Raw genomic sequence first — 22478 nt, 5'->3', positions numbered from 1 at the left:
ACCAACACCCACAGGGTAAATTTAGCAGGCTCCAAAGCCCAATGTGATAGCCAAAATGGTGATACACAGAAACAAAAGCCAAATGAAAGAACAAGAGACCTCTACCGAAGATGAGATAAATGAGGTGCAATTAAGCAAGTTAACAGAACTAGAATTCAGAGCCATGATCTTGAGGAAGCTCAACAGCATGTATGAGGACAAGAGCACCAGAGTAAAGACATAGCAATGCTGAAAATGAACCAGTTGGAAATTAAAAACCATAAAGAAGAAATGAAAAATGACATATCAGAAATAAAAAACACACTGGAAGGTCTAAATAGCTGAGTAGAGGGAGCTGAGGACCAGATCAGTGAATTAGAAGATAGCGTAGAAAAAATCAACCAATCAGAAAAGCAAAAGAAAAAAAAAAAAACAATTACAAAACAGGAAGACATCTTAAGAGAACTGGGGGTCAACGGGAAACGTAAGAACATTCCCATCATAGGAGTCCCTGAAGAAGAAGAAAATAAGCAAGTGTTAGAGAATATATATGAAGAAATAGTGACAGAAAACTTCCATAATTTGGTGAAGGAAGAAGGCATTCAAGTTCAAGAAGCACAGAGAGCCCCAAGTAAGAAGAACCCAAACAGGCCCACACCAAGACACATAGTAATTGAAATGCCAAAATTTGAAGACAAAGAGAGAATCCTAAAAGCAGCAAGAGATAAGTAACAGGTTACCTACAAAGAAAACTCTATAAGGCTCGCAGCTGACGTCTCAACAGAAACACTACAGGCCAGAAGAAAATGGCATGAGGTAATCAAGGTGATGAAAAACAAGGATCTGAATCCAAGACTACTCTACCTAGCAAAGCTATCATTCAAAATAGAAGGTCAAGAACAGAAAACTGGCGATGGAGTGAACGGAAGCTACACACACCGTCTCCCAGAACCAAACTGGAATTACAACTATAACACAGACAAATTGACGGGAAAAAGCAACAGAAAAGCAGCTTGCAAGGACCATATAACGAGGGACACTGACTCCATCCCGGTAGGCTTGCGAAGGCGCGAGAGGGGGCAGGGAGCCCACGGTTGGCAGCTCGGCAGCGGCCTCAACTGGGAGCAGCGCCCTCACGTTACACTCCCAGGCGGCCCCACAGCGCAGAGCTGGGACAGGGGCTAAAACAGCCATAGCCACTCACCTTGGGCTCCGGCAGAGGGAGGGCAGACTGGACTGGAGCTGTGTTGGGACACTCAGGATCTGGAGGGCGCTCAGAGCTTTGGCTGAGTGTATCCACTCAGGACGGTGGCCACATTGCTCCTTCCCGGGGCTCTGAGAGGGGCGGAAGCCCCTCCCTCGGAGATCCAACCCCACCCTGTGGGCCACTGAAGTGCTAATTGAGGCTCACTAATGACCAGAATCTGCCCCACCCTCGGGAAATCCCCTTGTGCTAAGCACCTGAGGGAGCTTTTCAATCAACTGACAACCCAAAACTCATCAAGTAACCTTGACTGCTAGCCTCCAGGCAAAAAGCTAGAGGATAACAGTACCTTTTCTGGGCTGGCAACTTTAACCAGGAAAGTAAGACTTGACAGAGGTGTTCAACGTGGGTCCTCCCTCGCTCATCTAAACACAGGAGAGGGAGCCACTAACAGCAGAACACCAACACCCACAGGGATAACTTGACAGGCTCCAAAGCCCACAGTGATAGCCAAAATGGTGAAACACAGAAACAGAAGCCAAATGAAAGAGCAAGACACCTCCACCGAAGATGAGATCAATGTGGAGCAATTAGGCATGTTAACAGAGCTAGAATTCAGAGCCATGATCTTGAGGAAGCTGAACAGCATGAGTAAGGACATAGAGACACTGAAAATAAGACAATTGGAAATTAAAAACCAACAAGAAGAGATAAAAAATGACATATCAGAAGAAAACAAGCAAGGGATAGAGAATATATTTTAAAAAATAGTGAGAGAAAACTTCCCTAATTTGGTGAAGGAAGAAGGCATTCAAGTTCAAGAAGCACAGAGAGTCCCAAGTAAGAAGAACCCAAAAAGGCCCACACCAAGACACATAGTAATTAAAATGCCACAAATTAAAGACAAAGAGAGAATCCTAAAAGCAGCCAGAGATAAGCAACAGGTTACCTACAAAGGGAACCCCATAAGGCTCTCAGCAGACTTCTCACCAGAAACACGACAGGCCAGAAAAGAATGGCATGAAGTAATCAAAGTCATGAAAAACAAGAATCTGAATCCAAGACTACTCTACCCAGCAAGGCTATCATTCAAAATAGAAGATCAAATAAAGAGCTTCCCAGACAAAAAAAGGCTAAGGGAATACATTAGCACCAAACCAGCACTGCAAGAAATGTTAAAAGGACTGCTGTAATTAGCAGTAGAAATGGGAAGAAAAATAGAACCACACTAAACAAAAATGGCAATAAATAAGTACATATCAATAATCACCTTAAACGTTAATGGATTGAATGCTCCCATAAAAAGACACAGAGTAGCTGATTGGATAAGAAAGCATGACTCATCTATATGTTGTTTACAAGAGACCCACCTCTCAACAAAAGACTCACATAGGTTGAAAGTGAAGGGATGGAAAAAATTTTTCCAAGCAAATGGAAAGCAAAAAAAAGCTGGGGTAGCAATTCTCATATCTGATAAAATAGATTTCAAAATGAAGACCATAACTAGAGACAAAGACGACCAGTACATAATATTGAAAGGATCTATCCAACAGGAAGATATAACCTTGATAAACATATATGCACCCAATATAGGAGCACCAAAATATATTAAAAATCTTCTGGAGGACTTCCAAGGAGAAATCGACAACAGTACAATCATAGCAGGGGACTTCAACACCCCATTGACAGCACTGGATAGATCCTCTAGGCAAAAAATTAGCAAGGAAACAGAGACTCTAAATGAAGCACTAGACCAAATGGATTTAATAGATATCTACAGAGAATTACACCCCAAAACTACAGAATACACATTCTTCTCAAGTGCACATGGGACATTCTCAAAGATACACCACATGATAGGACACAAACTAAATCTCTACAAGTTCAAGAAGATTGAAATCATATCAAGCATCTTCTCAGATCACAATGGCATGAAGCTAGAAATCAATTGCAACAAGAACATGCAAAGACATTTCAACACATGGAGGCTAAATAGCATGTTATTAAACAATGAATGGGTCACCGAGGAGATCAAGGACGAAATTAAAAACTTCCTGGAAACCAATGAAAATGAACACACAACAACACAAAATCTATGGGATGCAGCGAAAGCAGTTCTGAGAGGGAACTTCATAGCACTACAGGCCTACCTCAAAAAAAACAAGAAAATTTTCTAATTGACTATCTAACCTCACAACTTAAAGAATTAGAAAGCAAACAAAAAGAAAACCCCAGAACAAGTACAAGGAAAGAAATAGTAAAGATCAGAGCAGAAATAAATGACATAGAGACCAAAAAAACAATTCAAAGGATCAACAAACCAAAGAGCTGGTTATTCGAAAAGATAAACAAGATTGATGGACCCTTAGCTAGACTCACCAAGAAACAAAGAGAGAGAACCCAAATACACAAAATCAGAAATGAAAGAGGAGAAGTAACAACCAACACCATGGAAATACAAAAGATTGTTAACAACTACTATGAACAACTATATGGCAACAAATTTGACAATCTAAGCGAAATGGACAAATTTCTAGAAACACACAGTCTCCCAAAACTATTCCCGGAAGAGATAGAAAACTTGAACAGACCAATAACAACTAAGGAAATTGAAGAGGTAATCAAGACTCTCCCAGCAAACAAAAGCCCAGGCCCAGATGGCTTCACGGCGGAGTTTTACCGAACATTCAAAAAAGAACTAACACCCATTCTCCTCAAACTATTTCAAAAAATTCAAGAAGAAGGAAGACTTCCAAACACGTTCTATGAGGCCAGCATCATTCTAATTCCAAAACCAGAAAAAGACACTACGAAGAAAGAAAACTACAGGCCAATATCCCTGATGAACATAGACGCCAAAATCCTGAACAAAATATTAGCAAATCGGATCCAGAAATACAGCAAAAAAAATTATTCACCATGACCAAGTGGGATTCATTCCAGGGATGCAAGGCTGGTACAATATTCGCAAATCAATAAACGTGATACACCACATAAACTAAATGAAGAATAAAAACCACATGAACATATCAATAGATGCTGAAAAAGCATTCGACAAAATCCAGCATCCATTTCTGATAAAAACGCTCAGCAATGTAGGAATAGAGGGATCATATCTCGACATAATAAAGGCCATGTATGAAAGACCTACAGCCAACATCATACTCAATGGACAGAAACTAAAAACATTTCCATTAAGAACAGGAACAAGACAGGGATGTCCACTTTCACCACTCTTATTAAACATTGTACTGGAAGTCTTAGCCACAGCAATCAGACAGGAAGAAAAAATAAAAGGGATCCAAATTGGAAAGGAGGAAGTGAAACTGTCATTATTTGCAGATGACATGATATTATACATAGAAAACCCTAAAGACTCCATAAAAAATCCACTAGACTTAATAAATGAATTTGGCAAAGTAGCAGGATACAAAATTAACATCAAGAAATCGACGGCATTCTTGTACACCAATGATGAACTCACAGAAAGAGAAACAGAAAAAACAATCCCATTTACCATCGCGCAAAAAAAAATTATGATACCTAGGAATAAACTTAACCGAAGAAGTAAAGGACCTATTTGCAGAAAACTACATGTCATTGAAAAAAGAAATAGAGCAAGATATAAAAAAGTTGACGCACATACCCTGTTCATGGATTGGGGGAAGTAACATCATTAAAATATCCATATTACCCAAAGCAATCTATAGATTCAACACAATCCCCGTCAAAATACCAACGGCATACTTCACAGAATTAGAACAATTATTTCAAAAACTCATATGGAACCAAAAAAGGCCTCAAATAGCCACAGCAATCTTGAAAAGGAAGAACAAAGTTGGAGGGATCACAATACCAGATTTCAGGTTATACCACAAAGCCACTCTAATCAAAACAGCCTGTTACTGGCACAAGAACAGGCATATTGACCAGTGGAACAGAACAGAGAACCCAGAAATGGACCCAAGGCAATATGCTCAATTAATATTTGACAAAGGTGGCAAGAGCATACAATGGAGTAAGGACAGCCTCTTTAATAAATGGTGTTGGGAAAATTGGACAGCTACATGCAAAAAAAATGAAGCTAGACCATCAATTTACACCATACACAAGAATAAACTCAAAATGGATAAAAGACTTAAATGTGACTTATGAATTCATAAAAATCCTAGAAGAAACTGTAGGCAACAACATTGTAGACATCATACACAGCAGAATTTTCACTGATACATAACCTAAGGCAACAAAAACAAAGGAGAAAATGAACACAGTGGACTACATCAGACTCAAAAGCTTCTGCACAGCAAAAGATACAATCATCAAAATGGAAAGGCTACCCACTGTATGGGAGAGCATAATTGTCAATGATATATCAGATAAGGGCTTAATTTCCAATATATAAAGAGTACTCATACAACTCAACAAAGGGAAGACAAAGAACCCAATTAAAAATCGGGCAGGGGAACTAAATAGACTCCTGTCCAAACAGGACATACAAATTGCTAAGAGACATATGAAGAAATGGTCAACATCACTAATCATCAGAGAGATGCAAATTAAAACAACAATGAGGTATCACCTTACACCTGTCAGAATGGCCGCCATCAACAAATCATCAAACAAGAAGTGTGGCGAGGGTGTGGAGAAAAGTGGACTCTAGTACACTGCTGGTGGGATTGCAGTCTGGTGCAGCCACTATGGAAAACAAGCAATTAAAAATCAGACTTCCATTTGACCCAGTGATCCCACTTCCTGGAATATATCCTAAGAAGCCTGAAACACCAATCAGAAAGAATATATGTTCCCCCATGTTCATAGCAGCAATATTTACAATAGCTAAGATCTGGAAACAGGCCAAGTGTCCATCAACAGATGAATGGATAAAAATGCTGTGGTACATACACACAATGGAGTACTATGCAGCTGTACGAAAGAAAGGTCTCTTATCCTTTGAGAGGACATGGAGGGACCTGGAAACTATTATCCTAAGTGAAACAAGTGAAGCAGAGAAAGACAAATATCATATGATCTCACTTTTTTTGTGGAATATAATGAACATAACAGTCTGAGAAACGGGATTGTCCCAGAGACGTTGAAGTGGGGTTCAGACTGACAATCCCCAGAGGAGGGGGTGGTGGGGACGAGATAAACCCCAGAACTTATATGCATGTATGCATGAACAATGGATATGGACAACAAAGCTGGGACAAGTCAGGGAGGGAGGGGGCCGGGAAATTAGTGGGGGAAAAGGATAAACATCTGTACCTAAAATAAATTAATTAATTTAAAAAAATGAAAGTAGACCATCAACTTACACCATACACAAGAATAAACTCAAAATGGATAAAAGACTTAAATATAATTTGTAAGTTTATAAAAATCCTAGAAGAAAATGGAGGCACCAATTTTTCAGACATTATATACAGCAGAATTTTTACTTATACATCACCTAACGAAACAGAAATAAAGGGAAAAATGAACACATGAGACTACATCAAACTAAAAAGCTTCTGCACAGCAAATGAAACAACCATCAGAATGAAAAGGGAACCCACTGTATGGAAGAGCATATTTGCACCGGTACTTCTGATGAGGGGTTAATTTCCAAAATATATAGAGTGCTCATACAACTCAACAAAATGAAGACAGAGAACCCAATTAAAAAATGGGCAGAGGAACTAAATAGACACCTCTTAAACCAGACATACAAATGGTGAAGAGACATAGAAGAAATGCTTAACATCACTAATTATCAGAGAGATGTGAATGAAAACTACTATGAGGTATCACTTCACACCTGCCAGGATGGCCACCATCAACAAATCATCAATCAACAAGTACTGGTGAGGGTGTGGAGAAAAGGGGACTCTAGTACACTGCTGGTGGGAATGCAGACTGGTGCAGCCACTGTGGAAAACAGTATGGTGTTTCCTCAAAAAGTTAAAAATCGGTCTGCCATTTGATCCAGTGATCCCACTTTTAGGAATATATCCTAAGAAGCCTGAAATACCAATCAGAAAGAATATATGTGCGCCTATATTCATAGTAGCAGTATTTACAATCTCTAAGATCTGGAAACAGCCCAAGTCCATCAGTAGATGACTGGATAAAACAGCAGTGGTACATATACACAATGGAGTACTATGCAGCTGTCAAAAAGAAAGATCTCTTATTCCTTGAGATGGCATGGAGGGACCTGGAGAGTATTATCTAAGCGAATTAAGCCAGGCAGAGAAAGACAAATACACATGATCTCACATATTTGTGGAATATAATGAACTAAACAAACTAATGAACACAATAGACCCAGACTCATAGAAGTCGTGTACAAACTGACAATTCTCAGAAGAGGGGGAGGAGGGGTTGGCAAGAGATAAACCACAGAACTTATATGCATGTATGCTTAACTGATGGACATAGACAACAAAGCTGGGGATGGGGTGGCTGGGATGGGGAGGAGCGTGTCAATGGGGAGAAAAAGAGAAACATCTGTAACAAAAATAAATTAATAAAAATAAATGTAGTTTTAAAAAGATGTGGTACATATATACAATGGAATACTATGCAGCTGTAAGAAAAAAAAATCTTTTACATTTTGAGACGACATGGAGGCTCCTCCAGATTATTATGCTAATTGAAATACGCCAATCAGAGAAAGACAAATACCACATGATCTCACTTATTTGTGGAATATGATGAACAAGATGGGCTGATGAATGAAAGAAACCCAGAGACATAGAAAGGAGTATGGTTCAGACTGACAAACCTCAGAGTAGGGTGGCGGGGGAATCGATGAGATGCATGTATGCATAACCAATGGACATAGACAACAATGCCGGTATGGTGGTGGTGGTGGGGAATGGGGAGGAGGTTGTCTAGGGGTAAAAAGAAGAAACATCTGTAACAAAAATAAATTAGTAAAAAATTGGAAAAAATAAAACAGAAACAAACTCAGATACAGATGGGAAGTATTGGAGGGCTAGGTGAAAATGAAGGGATTAAGAAGTACAAATAAGCAGATGCACCATAGTCATGGGAATATAAATTTAGCATAGGAAATACAGCATATAATACTTGTGGTGTCAGGTGGAGATCACTTAATAAATTTTATAAATGTCTAACCACTATGCTATACACCTAAACCTAATATATAATGTTGAATGTTAGCTGTACTCAAAAAACATTTTTTTTTAAAAAAAGAACATCTGAGTTAGACTCCCTCCAGGTTTGAAATCATGCACCCAAGGAAATGATCCCTCCCCAGGGCTGAAATCAAGTGCCCAAGATAATATCATCCCTTAGTACTGAAAGAGACCAGCTATAGAAAGCTTATTTCCTAGGCTGGCTGAGATAGAGCACTTCAGAAATAGCCCTCCCCCCCTCCCCCAGACATGAGAGAGCCCAAGAGGAACCACCCACTGCAGGGTTGAGGTAATGTGCCCATGTGAGTAACTTCTCCCAGGAAGAGTCACCACATTCATATTGAGCTTGATGACCAGTGGAAGTTCTCCATAGGTTTAGAGCAAGCATACAAGGAACCCCCACCCCCACCCCCACACACAAGAGTTGAAGTCTAGATCTTTCTGGAGAGACCCAGGTGAGATTCGATGGACGGCAGAGAATTTTTGATCCTTTGCCCAGGGCTGACAAAGTTCACCCAAGGAAAGGTCCCTTCCAAAGCATGGCTGAGATAGAGTGCACTGGAGAGAGCTCCTCACCACAGGGCTGAAATAAAGTACTCGAGTATCCCACACAGGAGATAGAGAACTCAAAGAAAAATATCCTCACCCCCAATGTTGAAATTCTCACTTTGTTGGAGGAGCTTGGCGGAAACTCAAAGAATGTCAATAAGGTTGTCATTGTCTCAGTGGAACATTCTAGAAATCTGCCCTCTGAAAGTTGCTGGAAATCTGCCTCTAAAATGTCTAGGAATTTTGTACTCAGGGAAGTGTCTCACCAGAAGCAATCAGATATAGTATTGCCCAAGGAAGGTGTAATGGAAGTTGCTGGCCGTGAAGCGATGCTGGTTACCATGCCTTGAACCAGCCAGTCTCTGGAGAAGCCACATGAGATGCAGAACTGCTGGGATTTTGATTTTGATTGCATTGAATATATAATCAAGTTGGGAAAAACTGACATCTTGATAACTAAAAGCTGGTTTTTCTCTCAGACTTGTCCACACTTGAGCATCCAGCAATTTGTCACTTCTAGTTCAGGTTTTCCTACCACAGCACAAGTTTACATGGTGGCTTCCAGCAATGAGTCTCTGTTTCAGTAAGCCATAACTCCCTGTTGTCTGTTTGTCTCTCCAATATTGGGATAATGGTTTACCATGTGCCCTCTCTTCTCTTACAGACCTAAGAAGAGTTGATTTTTTAGTCTGTGCAGCCTTTTATTTGTCATTGAGATGGAGTGGAGACTTCCAAGCTCCTTACATGCAGGTCTGGAAACCAGAAGTCAGTGATAAAAAAAACAAACATTATTACATCTCATAATTTTGTATGCCAGGAATTTGAGCAAGGTTGAGATGAGCAATCATTCTGCTCCATTTGGTGTAAAGTGGCTTCAGATGGCAGCTGGACTTCTCTGGAGAATTTTGTTGTTGTAAATAACACATAAATTTACCTTTCAAAAATGTATAATTCAATAACCTAAAGTACATTCATAATGTTGTGAAATCACCACAAAACTATCTGGTTCTAGAATGTTTTCACAATCTTTTTTTTTTATCCTCACGGAGGATATTTTTCCATTTTTTGTTCAGAGAGAGAGAGAGAGACATTGATGTGAAAGGGACACATCGAGTGGTTGCCACCCACACGACCCAACCAGGGCCGGGGACAAACCACAACTGAGGTACATGCCCTTAGTGGGAACCAAACCCGGGTCTCTCTGGACTGCAGGCCGACGCTCTAACTACTGAGCAAAACTGGTCAGGGCTGTTTTCACTATCTTAAAAGGAAGCTCCATTAGCACTCATTCCCCATTTCCCCCTCTTCCCAGCCCCCTGCAAACAATTATTTACTTTTTGTCTATGGATTTTCAAGTTCTTGATATTTCATATAAATTGAATTTTATAATCTGTGCTCTGTTTTGTCTGGCTTCTTTCACTTAGCATAATGCTTTTGATGTTCATGCATGTCGTAGTATGTATCAGTACTTCATTCCCAGTACGAGGGTCCCAACACTAGTTATTTTTCTTTTTCTTTTGATTATTACCATCCTAGTAGGTGTGAAGTGGTATCTTATCATGGTTTAGAGTTGCATGTCCCTAATGACTAATGACATTGAGCATCTTTTCACGTGCTTTCTACACCATCTGTATATGTTCTTTAGTGATTGTCTTTTCAAATTCTTTTTATATTATGGGCACTAGAATCTTATCAGATGTATGCTTTGCAAATATTCTCTCATCCTATGGGTTATTTATTCTCCAATAGAGTTCTTTGATGTACTAAACTTTTAATTTTGATGGTCTATTTATATTTTTCTTTTGTTGCTTGCGCTTTTGTCATATTTTAAATCCAAGGTCACAAAGATTTACTCTAAAGTTTCTTTCTAAGATTTTTATGATGTTAAGCTCATATATAGTTAGGTATTGGTTCATTTTTAGTTAATTTTTGTATATGGTATGAGGTGAAAGTTCAACTTCTGTTATTGATTTCTAGTTGACTCCACTATGGCAAAGAAATTACGTTGCATGGTTTCAATCTTTAAAAATGTATTAACTTATTTTGTGGCTTCATATATGGTCTGTTCTTGAGAATACTCTGTGAGCACTTGAGAAGAATGTACTCTGCTGTTGTTGGGTGGGGTGTTCTGTAGGTATCTATTACATATAATTGGTTTATAGTGTTGTTCAAGTCCTCTATTTCTTTATTGATCCTCTGACAACTTGTTTTATCTATCACTGTGCTAATCCTAAAGATGAGGCAGAAATAAAATTATATGGTCTTCTCAGGTCTCTTCTGACTCTTGAGTTTTGCCCAGGTCATGCACCTGGTTTTCTAGATGCCCAAGTATACACAAGAATATTTTAAAGCCCTTATTCTCCAAAGTCTCTCTCTCCTCAGTTTTCCCTCCCAGCATTTTGGCATGTCTAGTGTTTTTCATACACAGAAGCAGGTTGTTCACTTACATTTCAATATTTTTCAGGACCATTCTCCACATAGCTGATTTTCCACCTCGAGAGATTGTGGAGTTAGGTGAAACAAAAGCAATCAACCCCCTTGTGTCAGATCTTAAGGGAGCCCCCCAGATAGGTTCGAACAGACAAATGCGATTCCTTGGGAATAAGGTCTACTCTCCTCTCTCCAGAACCAGGAACCCACACTTGGAATGCAGGCTGCTATCTTCAAGACTACTGCTATACCAGGGAGAGAAATGGGGCAAGAATAAGTTAAAATGCCACTAAACTCTCCTATCATGTGTCAATGACTTTTCTCCTGATTCAGCATTTGCTTGGTTGCTATAAACTTTTGACTATCTTCCAGAGTTCCAATAAACTTGATTTTGACCATTCAATCCCACCCTGGGTTTTTAGTATTTTTGGAGAAGGATTGACCTCCAGAGTACCCTACTCCACCATTTTCCCCATCATTCAGTTCTGTGAGTGACATTTTGAAATTTAAATCCTTATATTAATATCTTAATTGAACTGTGTGTACATTTCTTCTGAAAAGAATAACAAATAACAAGACAAAACTAGAAATTTCTCTTAGTATTAACTTGTGAGAATCAATAAAATGATTTATTTCATATATTCAAAGTCAAAATCTCTTTGTATGCATAATTTTTGAATATTAATACAAACATAACAATACTGCTCCATATAAACCTTTGTATAAACATGAAAGAAAATATATACATCATTTTCCCTTTAGTGCTTTCAAAGCACAAAATATACAAGTCCACCTGAAGACTTTCTGTCATCACATGCAAGAACAAATGTCAGGTTGGGGCAGCCTCAGACGCACTTTGTAATGTCTCTAGACAAAATAGAAGAGAGTTGGAGGTAGACTGTTTGATGACTCTCCCTGTCCCACTCCCACAGAGAAATGTTATCCCAATAGCAGCTTTCTTACTCTTTGATTCAAACTGTAATGAATATGTCATGGTTTAAAAGGCACAGCTGGAAATGGTTGAAAACATTGTTCAGCACACACCAGATTACCAGTTGGATTCTGAACATCTATTATTTCTAAAGGACATAGTAAGAGCACCAAGTAGTGCTCCACTTGCAGGTGGGCCCTAGTCAGTCTGGAAATGCCCAGATGAGTGAACCTTTATCACCTGTGGAAGGGGCAATAGTGTTTATTAAATTTAACCTGCTGCATTAACAGCATTACCTTCCGCAATTGTGAAAAGAAAAAAAACAAACAAAACAAATTAATACTTTTTTACTGTCAGAAAATCCTAAAAAAAAAAAAAAAATCTTCACTACTTTTTCTTGGCTTCTGGAAGGCAATTCCCTTGGCTAAAACATTCCAGGAAGCTTCAATGATATCCTGTTCCATCCTATAGCACAGAAAACATGTCTTTTTTTTTCTCCTTGGTCTTTGCATTAACATGATGACCTGCTGTTGACGTGATTAACATTGTTGAGAAGGTGGTAGGGATCTATTTTTTCTAGCACCTTCTCAAGGTACTGGATTAAGACTCGTCTTTTAAACCTAAAAATAAAGAGAAATGTTATTAACTAAAAGATACTTAAAGCACTATGATATGCAAGGCACTGTGCCGGGTACAGTTGGAACTGACAATTAACATAGAACAGAAACATATCCTCATGTAAAGATAGGGTTTAGCAAATACTAACAGTGCCACTTGAGGGGCCAAACCCACCTTAGACAGCTGTGAGCCTACAAGGCTCCATAGAGTTGGGTGAATTAGTTAATTCAGATAATATCGAAATGCTTCTGGAGACAGCTTCAACTATGAGTGAGGGCGGGGGTTTGAGCAAAACACAGCAGAGCCTATTCCTCCCCCTGTCTTGCATTGGGCCCTAGTACTTAAAAAAAAAACGAGCTCCTCTTTACACCCACCTTGCAGCTTCCTTGATGGTGAATTCAACAAATTGTTTCTTGACTGCAAGAGGTCCTTGTACTCCTTCGAGCAAAATGAAAATTCTTTCATACTCTGAAGATATTTTTAAAAAAACGTCAGTATTTTAAAAAATACAAATGGGAAAGAAAATTCAATCTTTATACATTCTCAGTAATCATTCTTCATGGGTGGAAAGTTACATATAGTTTGTGTTTTAAACACTCAAATCAAAACATGTGCACATATCTACTGAGGAAACATTTGCAAACACTGACCAAAGTGGTAGGCTGAATAATGGTCCCCAGCACTGTCCATGTCCTAACCCCCAAACCTGTGAATATGTTACCTTACATAGCAAAAGGGACTTTATTTTGCAGATGTAATTATTATGGATCTTGAGATGAGATTACCCAGGTTTGTGCATGTAGGCCCAGATAATCACAAATATCCTTCTAAAAGAGAGGCAGTATGCCCTGGCCAGTTTGGCTCAGCAATTGGAGCGTTGGCCTGCGGTCTGGAGAGACCCGGGTTCGGTTCCCACTAAGGGCACGTACCTTGGTTGCAGTTTGTCCCTGGCCCTGGTTGGGTCGTGTGGGTGGCGACCACTCGATGTGTCCCTTTCACGTCGATGTTTCTCTCTCTCTCTCTCCCTCCCACTCTATCTGAACAAAATATAAAAAAATGTCCTCGGGTTAGGATAAAAAAATAAATAATTAAAAGAGAGGCAGTAGAGTCAGAATCAGAGAGAAAAGATGTAAGGATGGGAGCAGAGGTTAGAGAGGAGAGAAAGTGCTAACATTGCTGGTTTGAAGGTGGAGGAAGGGATCATGATCTAAGGAACACAGGCAGCCAATAGAAGTAGGAACAGGCAAGGAAACAGATTCTCTCCAGACCCTCCAGAAGGAATGCTGGTCTTCCAACACCTTCATGTTAGCCCAGTGGCAATCATTTCAGAATTCTGACTTCCACAACCATAAAATAATATAGTTTTAAGCCACAAAGTTTATAGTGACATGGTATAGCAGCAAAAGAAAACTATTACAATAACGGGGGGAAAGAGAGAAAACTGTATTTGATCTTTTCAGTTAAAGCATGAGGAATCACTTTAAATTTTGTGAAAACCCAATGCCTCCCCAAAATGCACGTCAAGAGAGAGCCTGAATCTATTCTGAATTATACAACAAGAGGGACTTCTCATATGATTCAAGGATATTCTTTCACTACTTACTTCGTCCAAATTTTCGAACTTCCTTCATTAACTGATGTTTTATATCAGCATTGATTCCTTGTGCCATAGCAGGAGTTATTTGCAATGTATTTGGCACAGTTTCAAAAGATGATACTGAGACTTTTTGGTCATCTGCAGAGACACTGCAGTTTTTGATTCTTCCAACAAGTGCATTACTACCAGGTTTGTTAATCAAGTCATCTTTTCTTAGACTAGTAAAGTCATCAGATAGAGAATCCAATTGGTTGGATGGAATACCATCTCCTGTCATATTCATAAACTCTGGTGCCGCAGATTTTGACAAGAACCCATCAGGTGGGATTTGACCATTTTCCATCTTCTCCTCATGGACATCATGAGTAACAGTAGCATCTGGAAACCAAATTAAGAAGCTGAGCTGTGAGGTAGGTGCATTATATCAGCTCCACAGGTGGATCCCAGTGCTTCTCAGTTATGAGGAAATTGTTTTTTTTCATAAAGCAAGAAGATGTTACAAGATGGAGTCTGAGACCCCTCCAGTTGAGCTCAGGAAGATAACACAAGTAAACCACTTTCTTTTCTTCATGGCACTATGAATACATATGGAAACTAAAACAGTACAACTAATAAATATTCTCAGACCTCTGGCACTCATGGTTTAGTCGCAGCTTATGCTTTACAAGCTGAAAAGCAGCAAGTTTCACTTGATGTCATGATTTCTATAATTCACCTATAACATACCATGCTTTACTAAGCTTGACATCAGATTATGTGGGTCCCTTTCATCCTCCCTCCTCTCAACCTCAACAGATCTGAGAAAACAGAGGTGGCTGTTTGGTGTAAAGGCTCTATATGCACTCCATAATAAAAAATCCCAGTCAGTATATCATCTTACTCATCTATTTTTTCTGTTTCAGAAAAGTGAATTTATTTTTACTAAAAGTATGTCACCCCTACTTCATTTTCTCATTCTCCCCTGTGCCAGGCACCATGCCAGGAGATGGGGATAAACAGTGAACAAGACAGACAGAAATAATCCCTACCCTTATGGAACCTACATTCTCATGGGAAGTCAGACAGTAAGGGCACAATGAGAAAATGAAATGATGAGTTTGAATTTAAGTTAAGGAGAAGTAAGCAGGGATGTGACAGAGAGCAGAAAGGGGATCCTCAATGGACAGGGTGGTTGGGCAAGGCCTTCTGAGGAGGTGTCCTTTGGGCAGAGGCTGTAGGAGTACAAAGAGCCTGCCCTGTGCACATGCAGAGGAGGTTCCAAGCTGTGGTAAGGGCAAGTGCAGGGCCCCTAGGAAGGTTTGAGCCAGGACCATCGAGTAAAGGACAGAGGCAGAGAAAGCAAGGAGGACACAGATAGGACATGTGTTGAGAGGATGGCTGGAAGAGAGTATAAGGGGGGATAAATGGTGATTGAAGGAGACGTGACTTGAGGTGATAAACACAAAACAATATACAGACAATGTATTATAGAATTGTAGAAACCCATGGAATTTTATTAACCAATGTCACTCCAATAAATTCAATTAAAAAAAAAAAAAAAAAAAGAGGACAGCAGGGCCAGGTCGTGAAGATTTTGTAGACTAGAGTAAGGAGAACACGTTCTCTTGTGAGTGCATAGGAAAGTTGATATTATTGAGTTTTCAGGAATGAATATGGCATGATCTAATTTCCATGTTGACACGATCACTCTGGCAGAAATAGGTTAGACAAGGAGAAGATGGGCAGCCTGGTAATCAAATAAGAAGCTATTGTAGTAGCTTGGTGACAGACAGATGATGGCACCATAGACTGAGGGACAGAGAGAAATGTGGGATGCAATAATTATATTGGTTGTCAAGTTGCCTAGACTTGCTCATGCACTGAAGTGAGAGTAATAAAGGAGAAATTGTGGTGTCTCTATGGTTTTTCACCTGAACCACTGGATAAATAATGCCAGCAGTGTGCAGGTGCTGGTACACAACTGCCCATTAGAGTGGATTGTGTGCATCTCTTCCTGATCTTGTTCAGTGACCTGACATTGCTAGCTTGACATCGATAATGTTGGCATTATTTACACTGTAGGAATCTGCAAATGCTGTGATCCAGGGCTTCTCCACCCTCACAACCCCTGCACCCATGGAGAGCCAGCTGTCACAACTTTACCAACACACTGCTGGATGGTGTCCTTAACTGCCCTGGGGAAGGCTGTAAATAGAGATGTTTCAGAAAGAAGGAATTTCAGCTGTTCAGTGAAACAAGCAAAACCTACCGAGTTTTATATGTCCATTAGTCACCTAAGTGGTGACACGGTGTCCACAGTTAATTATGAGTCTGGGGTTTGGAGCAAGTTGTAGTCTAGAGGTATAAATATCTGAGTTGTTGAAATGTAAATCTTATTTAAAGCCATGACACTGCATGGGATCACTTAGAGAGTGAGTGCAGTGAAGAGGAGAGGATCCAGAATCTAGCTTTGAGTCCCTACACTATTTAGAGGTTGGAAAGAAGGGGAGAAACCAGAAAAGAGAATGAAAAGTTGTTATGAAATGAGGAAAAACCCAGGAGATGGTGGTATCTGGGAACCCAAGAAAGTTTCCATGAAGGAGAGAGTGAACAACTGTGTCAAATGATGCTAAGAAATAATGGCAATGTGCAGCAGATACAGTGACCCTTGATGAGATCTGTTTCAGTGGAGTGGAGGAAGCAGAGCCAGACTGCACTGGGTTAAAGCATAAAGAGAAGATGGGGACATAGAGAGCAAGTGCACATCCATCTTCTTATTGTGTCCATTTGCTCCTAGTGCCTCAGGAACCTGCTCTATAACTCTGACTCAAGCAGCAACTCCAAATATTTGCACCTCATTATGCCTTGCCCTGGCAAGACAAACATGCTCATATCTCTCCAATTCTCCATTTTTTTTGTTAATTACTATGTAAGTATGGATCTTCCCCCCTCATAGAAATTGAGGTCTTTTAAACAGGGTATCTATTTCCCCTGGGCCCTCTGTACCTACCACATTGATGATTTCATTTTGGTTTCCTTAATAAAGGAAACTGAATATGAAAGAAATGAATACAAAGAAAAATAAAACTGTTTACTGTCTTAGTCCTCTAGGAGCCATAAGGAAAGCACAACCACTACTCTATACCTGTATGTACAAGAGTGGGTTTTATGAGGTTTGGATAAGATGGGAACCACAAGGCTGAGGGTGGTCCCTTTCTGCCCACATGGTTAGTTACAGTAGGTGGTGTTTGTGGTTTCCTCAACAGCAGGGACATACTCCGCCTTCTCTTAGATGACAGAGGGCTGTTGGGTTCTCCAGGACGTTTCACTTTGTTTTGTGGTCCTGTTACAAATTCATCTGCTTCATCAATCATCATTCCCTAAAAAAATCAATGAACATAGTCCATTAAAGACAACACTGGAAGCACACTTCATATGCATTACATCATCATTATAGGTCTTAATCATGGGTCAAAATTTTATGCCCCACACTGACTGTTCTGAAAAAATGCTACTCAATTTTAATCCAGTCTAAATGAAACAAGGAAGAAATTAAAATATAAGGTGTTGATGGATGAAAAAGATGGCTGTGGGCAGGACCGAAGCGAGGGTGACTGTGTGAGAGTGTAAGCGAGTGTGAGAGAGAGAGTGAGTGGACGTGTGTGGACGAGCAACCTTGAGCAGTGCAGAAACGTGGGACAGAGGGTTCCAGTGCTGTGAACTAGGGAGTACCCAGCTACCACAGTAAGTGGCTTGTCAGGATGCTTTTCCCAGTGTGGCCAGAAGGTCCTGTCATTTTGGAAGATCCGTTGGACTTCTCAGGGAGGAGACACTGGGGAGCAGCTAGGGTTGAACAACCTGAGTCCACCAGTGTACCTTACACCATCGGACCAGTGAACCCTGCTGTGTCAATGCGGACCAGTGCACAGTAGAGGTACTGTCAAGGTACCTGCTTGCGGAAGCAGCAACCAGTCAGGAGCCGAGCACCATTCCCCATGGCAGCTGCAGTAGCACCAGCTCGGGAGCAGAGCAACACCCTCAATAGCAGCAGCCTGATCAGAGCTGAGCACCACCACCAGCAACAGTAGCCCAACATGGGAACCCAAAACCTTCCACAAAGCAGCAGTGACTAGGCGTGAGTGAAGCCCTACCTCCAACAGCAGCTGAGGCTCTGGAGCCAAGACACACCCACAGGACATAGGCTCTGGAACAGACATCTATCCCCAGGCAGCAGCAGTGTAGATCAGCAGCTGAGATCCATCCCCAGCAGCACCAGCAGAGGTGATCAGGAGCAGTGCCCCAGCCCAAGCAGCAACAAGGGTCGGGCACCCGAGAATTGTCCCTTACAACCACAGCAGCAGATTTGCAGTGGAGCCCCTCCACCAGTAGCAGCAAAGTCCCGGGAGCTGAGCACCCTCAGCCCCCAACAGCACCAGAGGATTGGGAGCTGAGAACACCACCTGGCAACAGTAGCAGCAGTAGCAGCTCAAACTGGGAGCTGACACATGCTCCCAGCAGCATTAGCAGTGATTGATCAGAAGCTGAGCCCCACCAGGCAACAGTGCACCCCAACAGAGCACCAGCTGAACCCATGCACTCCAGCAATGCCTACCACAACAGACCGATACCAGTCACTACATGTCAATTCTCCAGTACCCACAGGAGGCAAGAGGCACCAAGCACCAAAACAGTCTGGTAGGCACAGCAGCCTTATTTGATACACACTGACCTGCCTATACATCCCAACATCGCTCACCAGGCCTAGAACTACCAGATTGCTAAAATGGTGAGACGAAGAAAACAACACCCAAATGAAAGAAAAGGAGGAATCACCACAAAAGGAACTACAGGACATGCAAGGAAGCAAGTTGTCAGATAAAGAATTCAAAGCAATGATTTTAAGGGGGCTCAAACAATTTGGTGAGAACTACAAGCAACTTAATGAAAATTATAAGAGCTCAGTGAGAGCTACATCAGCATAAATAAAGAGGTAGAAGCTCTGCATAAAAATCAAGTGGAAATAAAGAATGACATAGCTGACACAAAAAATACTTTAGAAGGATTCAGTAGTAGATTAGAAGAAGCTGAAGACCAAATCAGTGAGTCAGAACACAAGGTAGAGAAATATACCCAAATAAAGCAGGAAATGAGAAAAAAATTAAAAAGCAGGAGGAGAGTTTAAGGGAGCTTTGGGACAATCGAAACATAACAACATTCGCATCATAGGAGTACCAGAATGAGAAAATCGGAGAAAGGAATGGAGAACCTGTTTGAAAAAATAATGACAGAAAACTTCCTTAATTTGGTGAAGGAAAAAGTCACACAAATCCAGGAAACATAGAGTCCCAAGTAAGAAGAACCCAAAAAGACTCACAGCTAGACACATCACAATTAAAATGGCAAACATTAAACACAAAGAAAGAAGCTTAAAGGCAGCAAGAGAGAGAAAGTTAACTACAAGGGAGCTCCCATTAGACTGTCAGCTCATTTCTCAATAGAAACACTGCAAGCCAGAAGGGAGTGGCATGAAATACACAAAGTAATGAAAGGCAAGGGTCTGAATCCAAGACTATTATTCAAAATTGAAGGAGACATAAAGAGCTTCACAGACAAAATAAACAAAAAACAAACTAACAAAAAACGGAAGGAATTTACCATGACCAAACCAACACTACAAGAAAAGCTAAAGGAACTATTATAAGGAGAAGAAGAAATAGAGAGAGAGGAACACAGGCATACAATAAAATGGCAACTAATAAGTACCTATAAATAATAACCTTAAATGTAAATGGCTTAAATGCTCCAATCAAAGACATAGGATAGCTGATTGGATAAGAAAATATGACCCACATTTATGCTGTCTACAAGAGACCCACTTCACAACAAAAGACTCATGAAAGTGAAAGGATAGAAAAAAATTTCCCAGGCAAATGGAAATGAAAAAAAAAAAAGCTGGCATAGCAATAGCCATATTTGATAAGATAAGATAGACTTCAAACCCAGGGGCATAATAAGAGACAAAGAAGGTCACTACTTAATATTAAAAGAATCAATCCAACAAGAGGATATAACCCTGGTAAACATATATGCACCAAACCTGAGAGCACCAAAATATATTTAAAAACTTCTGGAGGACTACGAGCAAGAGATCAATACTAATACAATCATAGTGGGTGACTTTAACACCCCACTGACACCACTAGATAGACCTTCTAGAGAAAAAATTAATAAGAAAACAGAGTCCTTAAATGATGAACTAGATCTGTTAGACTGAATTGATATTTACAGAACATTTCAACCCAAAGCTGCAGAATATACATTCTTCTCAAGTACACACGGGACATTCTCAAAGATAGACCACATGTTAGGACACAAACTAAGTCTCTACAAATTCAAGAAGATTGAAATCATATCAAGCATCTTCTCAGATTATAAAGGCATGAAACTAGAAACCAATTACAATAAAACACTCAAATACTTTAAAAGACATGGAGGCTAAATAGCATGTTATTAAACAATGAGTGGATTACCAATGAGATCAAGAAAGAAATAAAAAACTTTCTGAAAACTAATGAAAATAAACACACAACAATACAAAATCTATGGGACACAGCAAATCAGTCCTGAGAGAAAAATTCACAGCAATACAGGCCTACCTCAAGAAAGAAGAAAAATTTCCAATAAACTATCTAAGCCAACAACTTAAAAGATTTAGAAAGAGAACCAAAAGAAAAACCCAGACTTAGTAGAAGTAAGGAAATAATAAAAATCAGAGCAGAAATAAGTAATATAGAGAATATAAAAACAATACAAAAGATCACTGAAACCAAGAGCTTGGTTCTTTAAAAGATAATAAAGATTGATCAACCTTTAGCCAGACTCACCAAGAAACAAAGAGAGAGAACCTAAATTAATAAAATCAGAAGTGAAAGAGGTGAAGTAACAATGGACAACAAAGAAATACAAAGGATTATAAAAATAATACTATGAACAATTATATGCTAACACATTCAACAACCTAGGCAAAATGGACATATTCTTAGAATCATATACATTCAAAAACTCAACTGGGAAGAGTCGGAAAACCTAAACAGACCAATAACAATTAAGGAAATAGAAGAAGTAATCAATAAAATCTTAGCAAACAAAAGCCCTGGTCCAGACATCTACACAGGGTAGTTTTGCCAAACATTCAAAGAAGAACACCCATTTCCCTCAAACTATTCCAAAAAATTCAAGAGTAAGAAAAATGTTCAAGGTCTTTTTATGAGGCCAGCATAATTCTAATCCCCAAACCAGATAAAGACACTAAATTACAGCCCTGGACGGTTTGGCTCAGCGGTTGGAGTGTCGGCCTGTGGACCAGAGAGTCCCAAGTTTGGTTCCTGCTAGGGACATGAAGGAAGGAAGGAAGGAAGGAAGGAAGGAAGGAAGGAAGGAAGGAAGGAAGGAAGGAAGGAAGGAAGGAAGACAGAAGGAAGGAAAGAAGACAGAAGGAAGGAAAGAAGGAAAGAAGGACAGAAGGAAGGAAAGAAGGAAGGAAAGAAGGAAAGAAGGAAAGAAGGAAGGAAGGAAAGAAGGAAGGAAAGAAAGAAGGAAGGAAGGAAAGAAGGAAAGAAAGAAGGAAGGAAAGAAGGAAGGAAGGCAAGAAAGAAGGAAGGAAGGAAGGAAGGAAGGAAGGAAGGAAGGAAGGAAGGAAGGAAGGAAAAGGAAGAAAAGAAAGAAAGAAGGAAAGAGGAAAGAAAGAAAAAGAGAAAGAAAGAAAGAAGGAAAGAATGAAAGAAAGAAAGAAAGAAAGAAAGAAAGAAAGAAAGAAAGAAAGAAAGAAAGAAAGAAAGAAGGAAAGAAAGAAAGAAGGAAAGAAAGAAGGAAAGAAAGAAAGAAAATTACAGGCCAATATCCCTGATGAACATAGATGCCAAAATCCTCAACAAAAGCTTAGGAAATCGAATCCAACAATATATTTTTAAACTTTATACAACACAATTAAGTGGGATTCATCCCAGGGATGCAAGGCTGGTGCAATATTTGTAAATCAATAAATGTGAT

General features: G+C 39.9%; 1 protein-coding gene across 19 annotated transcripts in view; it reads right to left on the bottom strand.

The window, feature by feature from the left end:
• Positions 1-12099: 12099 nt before the first annotated feature.
• LOC118635724 (integrator complex subunit 6-like) overlaps positions 12100-22478 on the bottom strand; it is a 94194-nt gene continuing 83815 nt past the window's right edge. For 6 of the 19 annotated variants that reach the window (XM_036270555.1, XM_036270556.1, XM_036270558.1 and 3 more), the window contains 4 exons: positions 17575-17809; positions 14457-14828; positions 13228-13321; positions 12624-12855 (listed from right to left, as the gene is read on the bottom strand). In XM_036270555.1, coding sequence (XP_036126448.1) covers positions 12747-12855; positions 13228-13321; positions 14457-14828; positions 17575-17809 — 810 coding nt within the window. In that variant the 3' untranslated portion in view covers positions 12624-12746. Of the gene's footprint in view, positions 12172-12580; positions 12856-13227; positions 13322-14456; positions 14829-17574; positions 17810-22478 lie in introns of those variants that run through there. The other 13 variants (XM_036270547.1, XM_036270548.1, XM_036270569.1 and 10 more) reach the window with 12 other exon arrangements.

Source organism: Molossus molossus, unplaced genomic scaffold, assembly GCF_014108415.1.
Source record: "Molossus molossus isolate mMolMol1 unplaced genomic scaffold, mMolMol1.p scaffold_m16_p_2, whole genome shotgun sequence".
Lineage (NCBI taxonomy): Eukaryota > Metazoa > Chordata > Mammalia > Chiroptera > Molossidae > Molossus > Molossus molossus.
The sequence above is the reverse complement of the archived record's forward strand: the minus strand, read 5'-3'. Positions and strand labels throughout refer to the sequence as shown.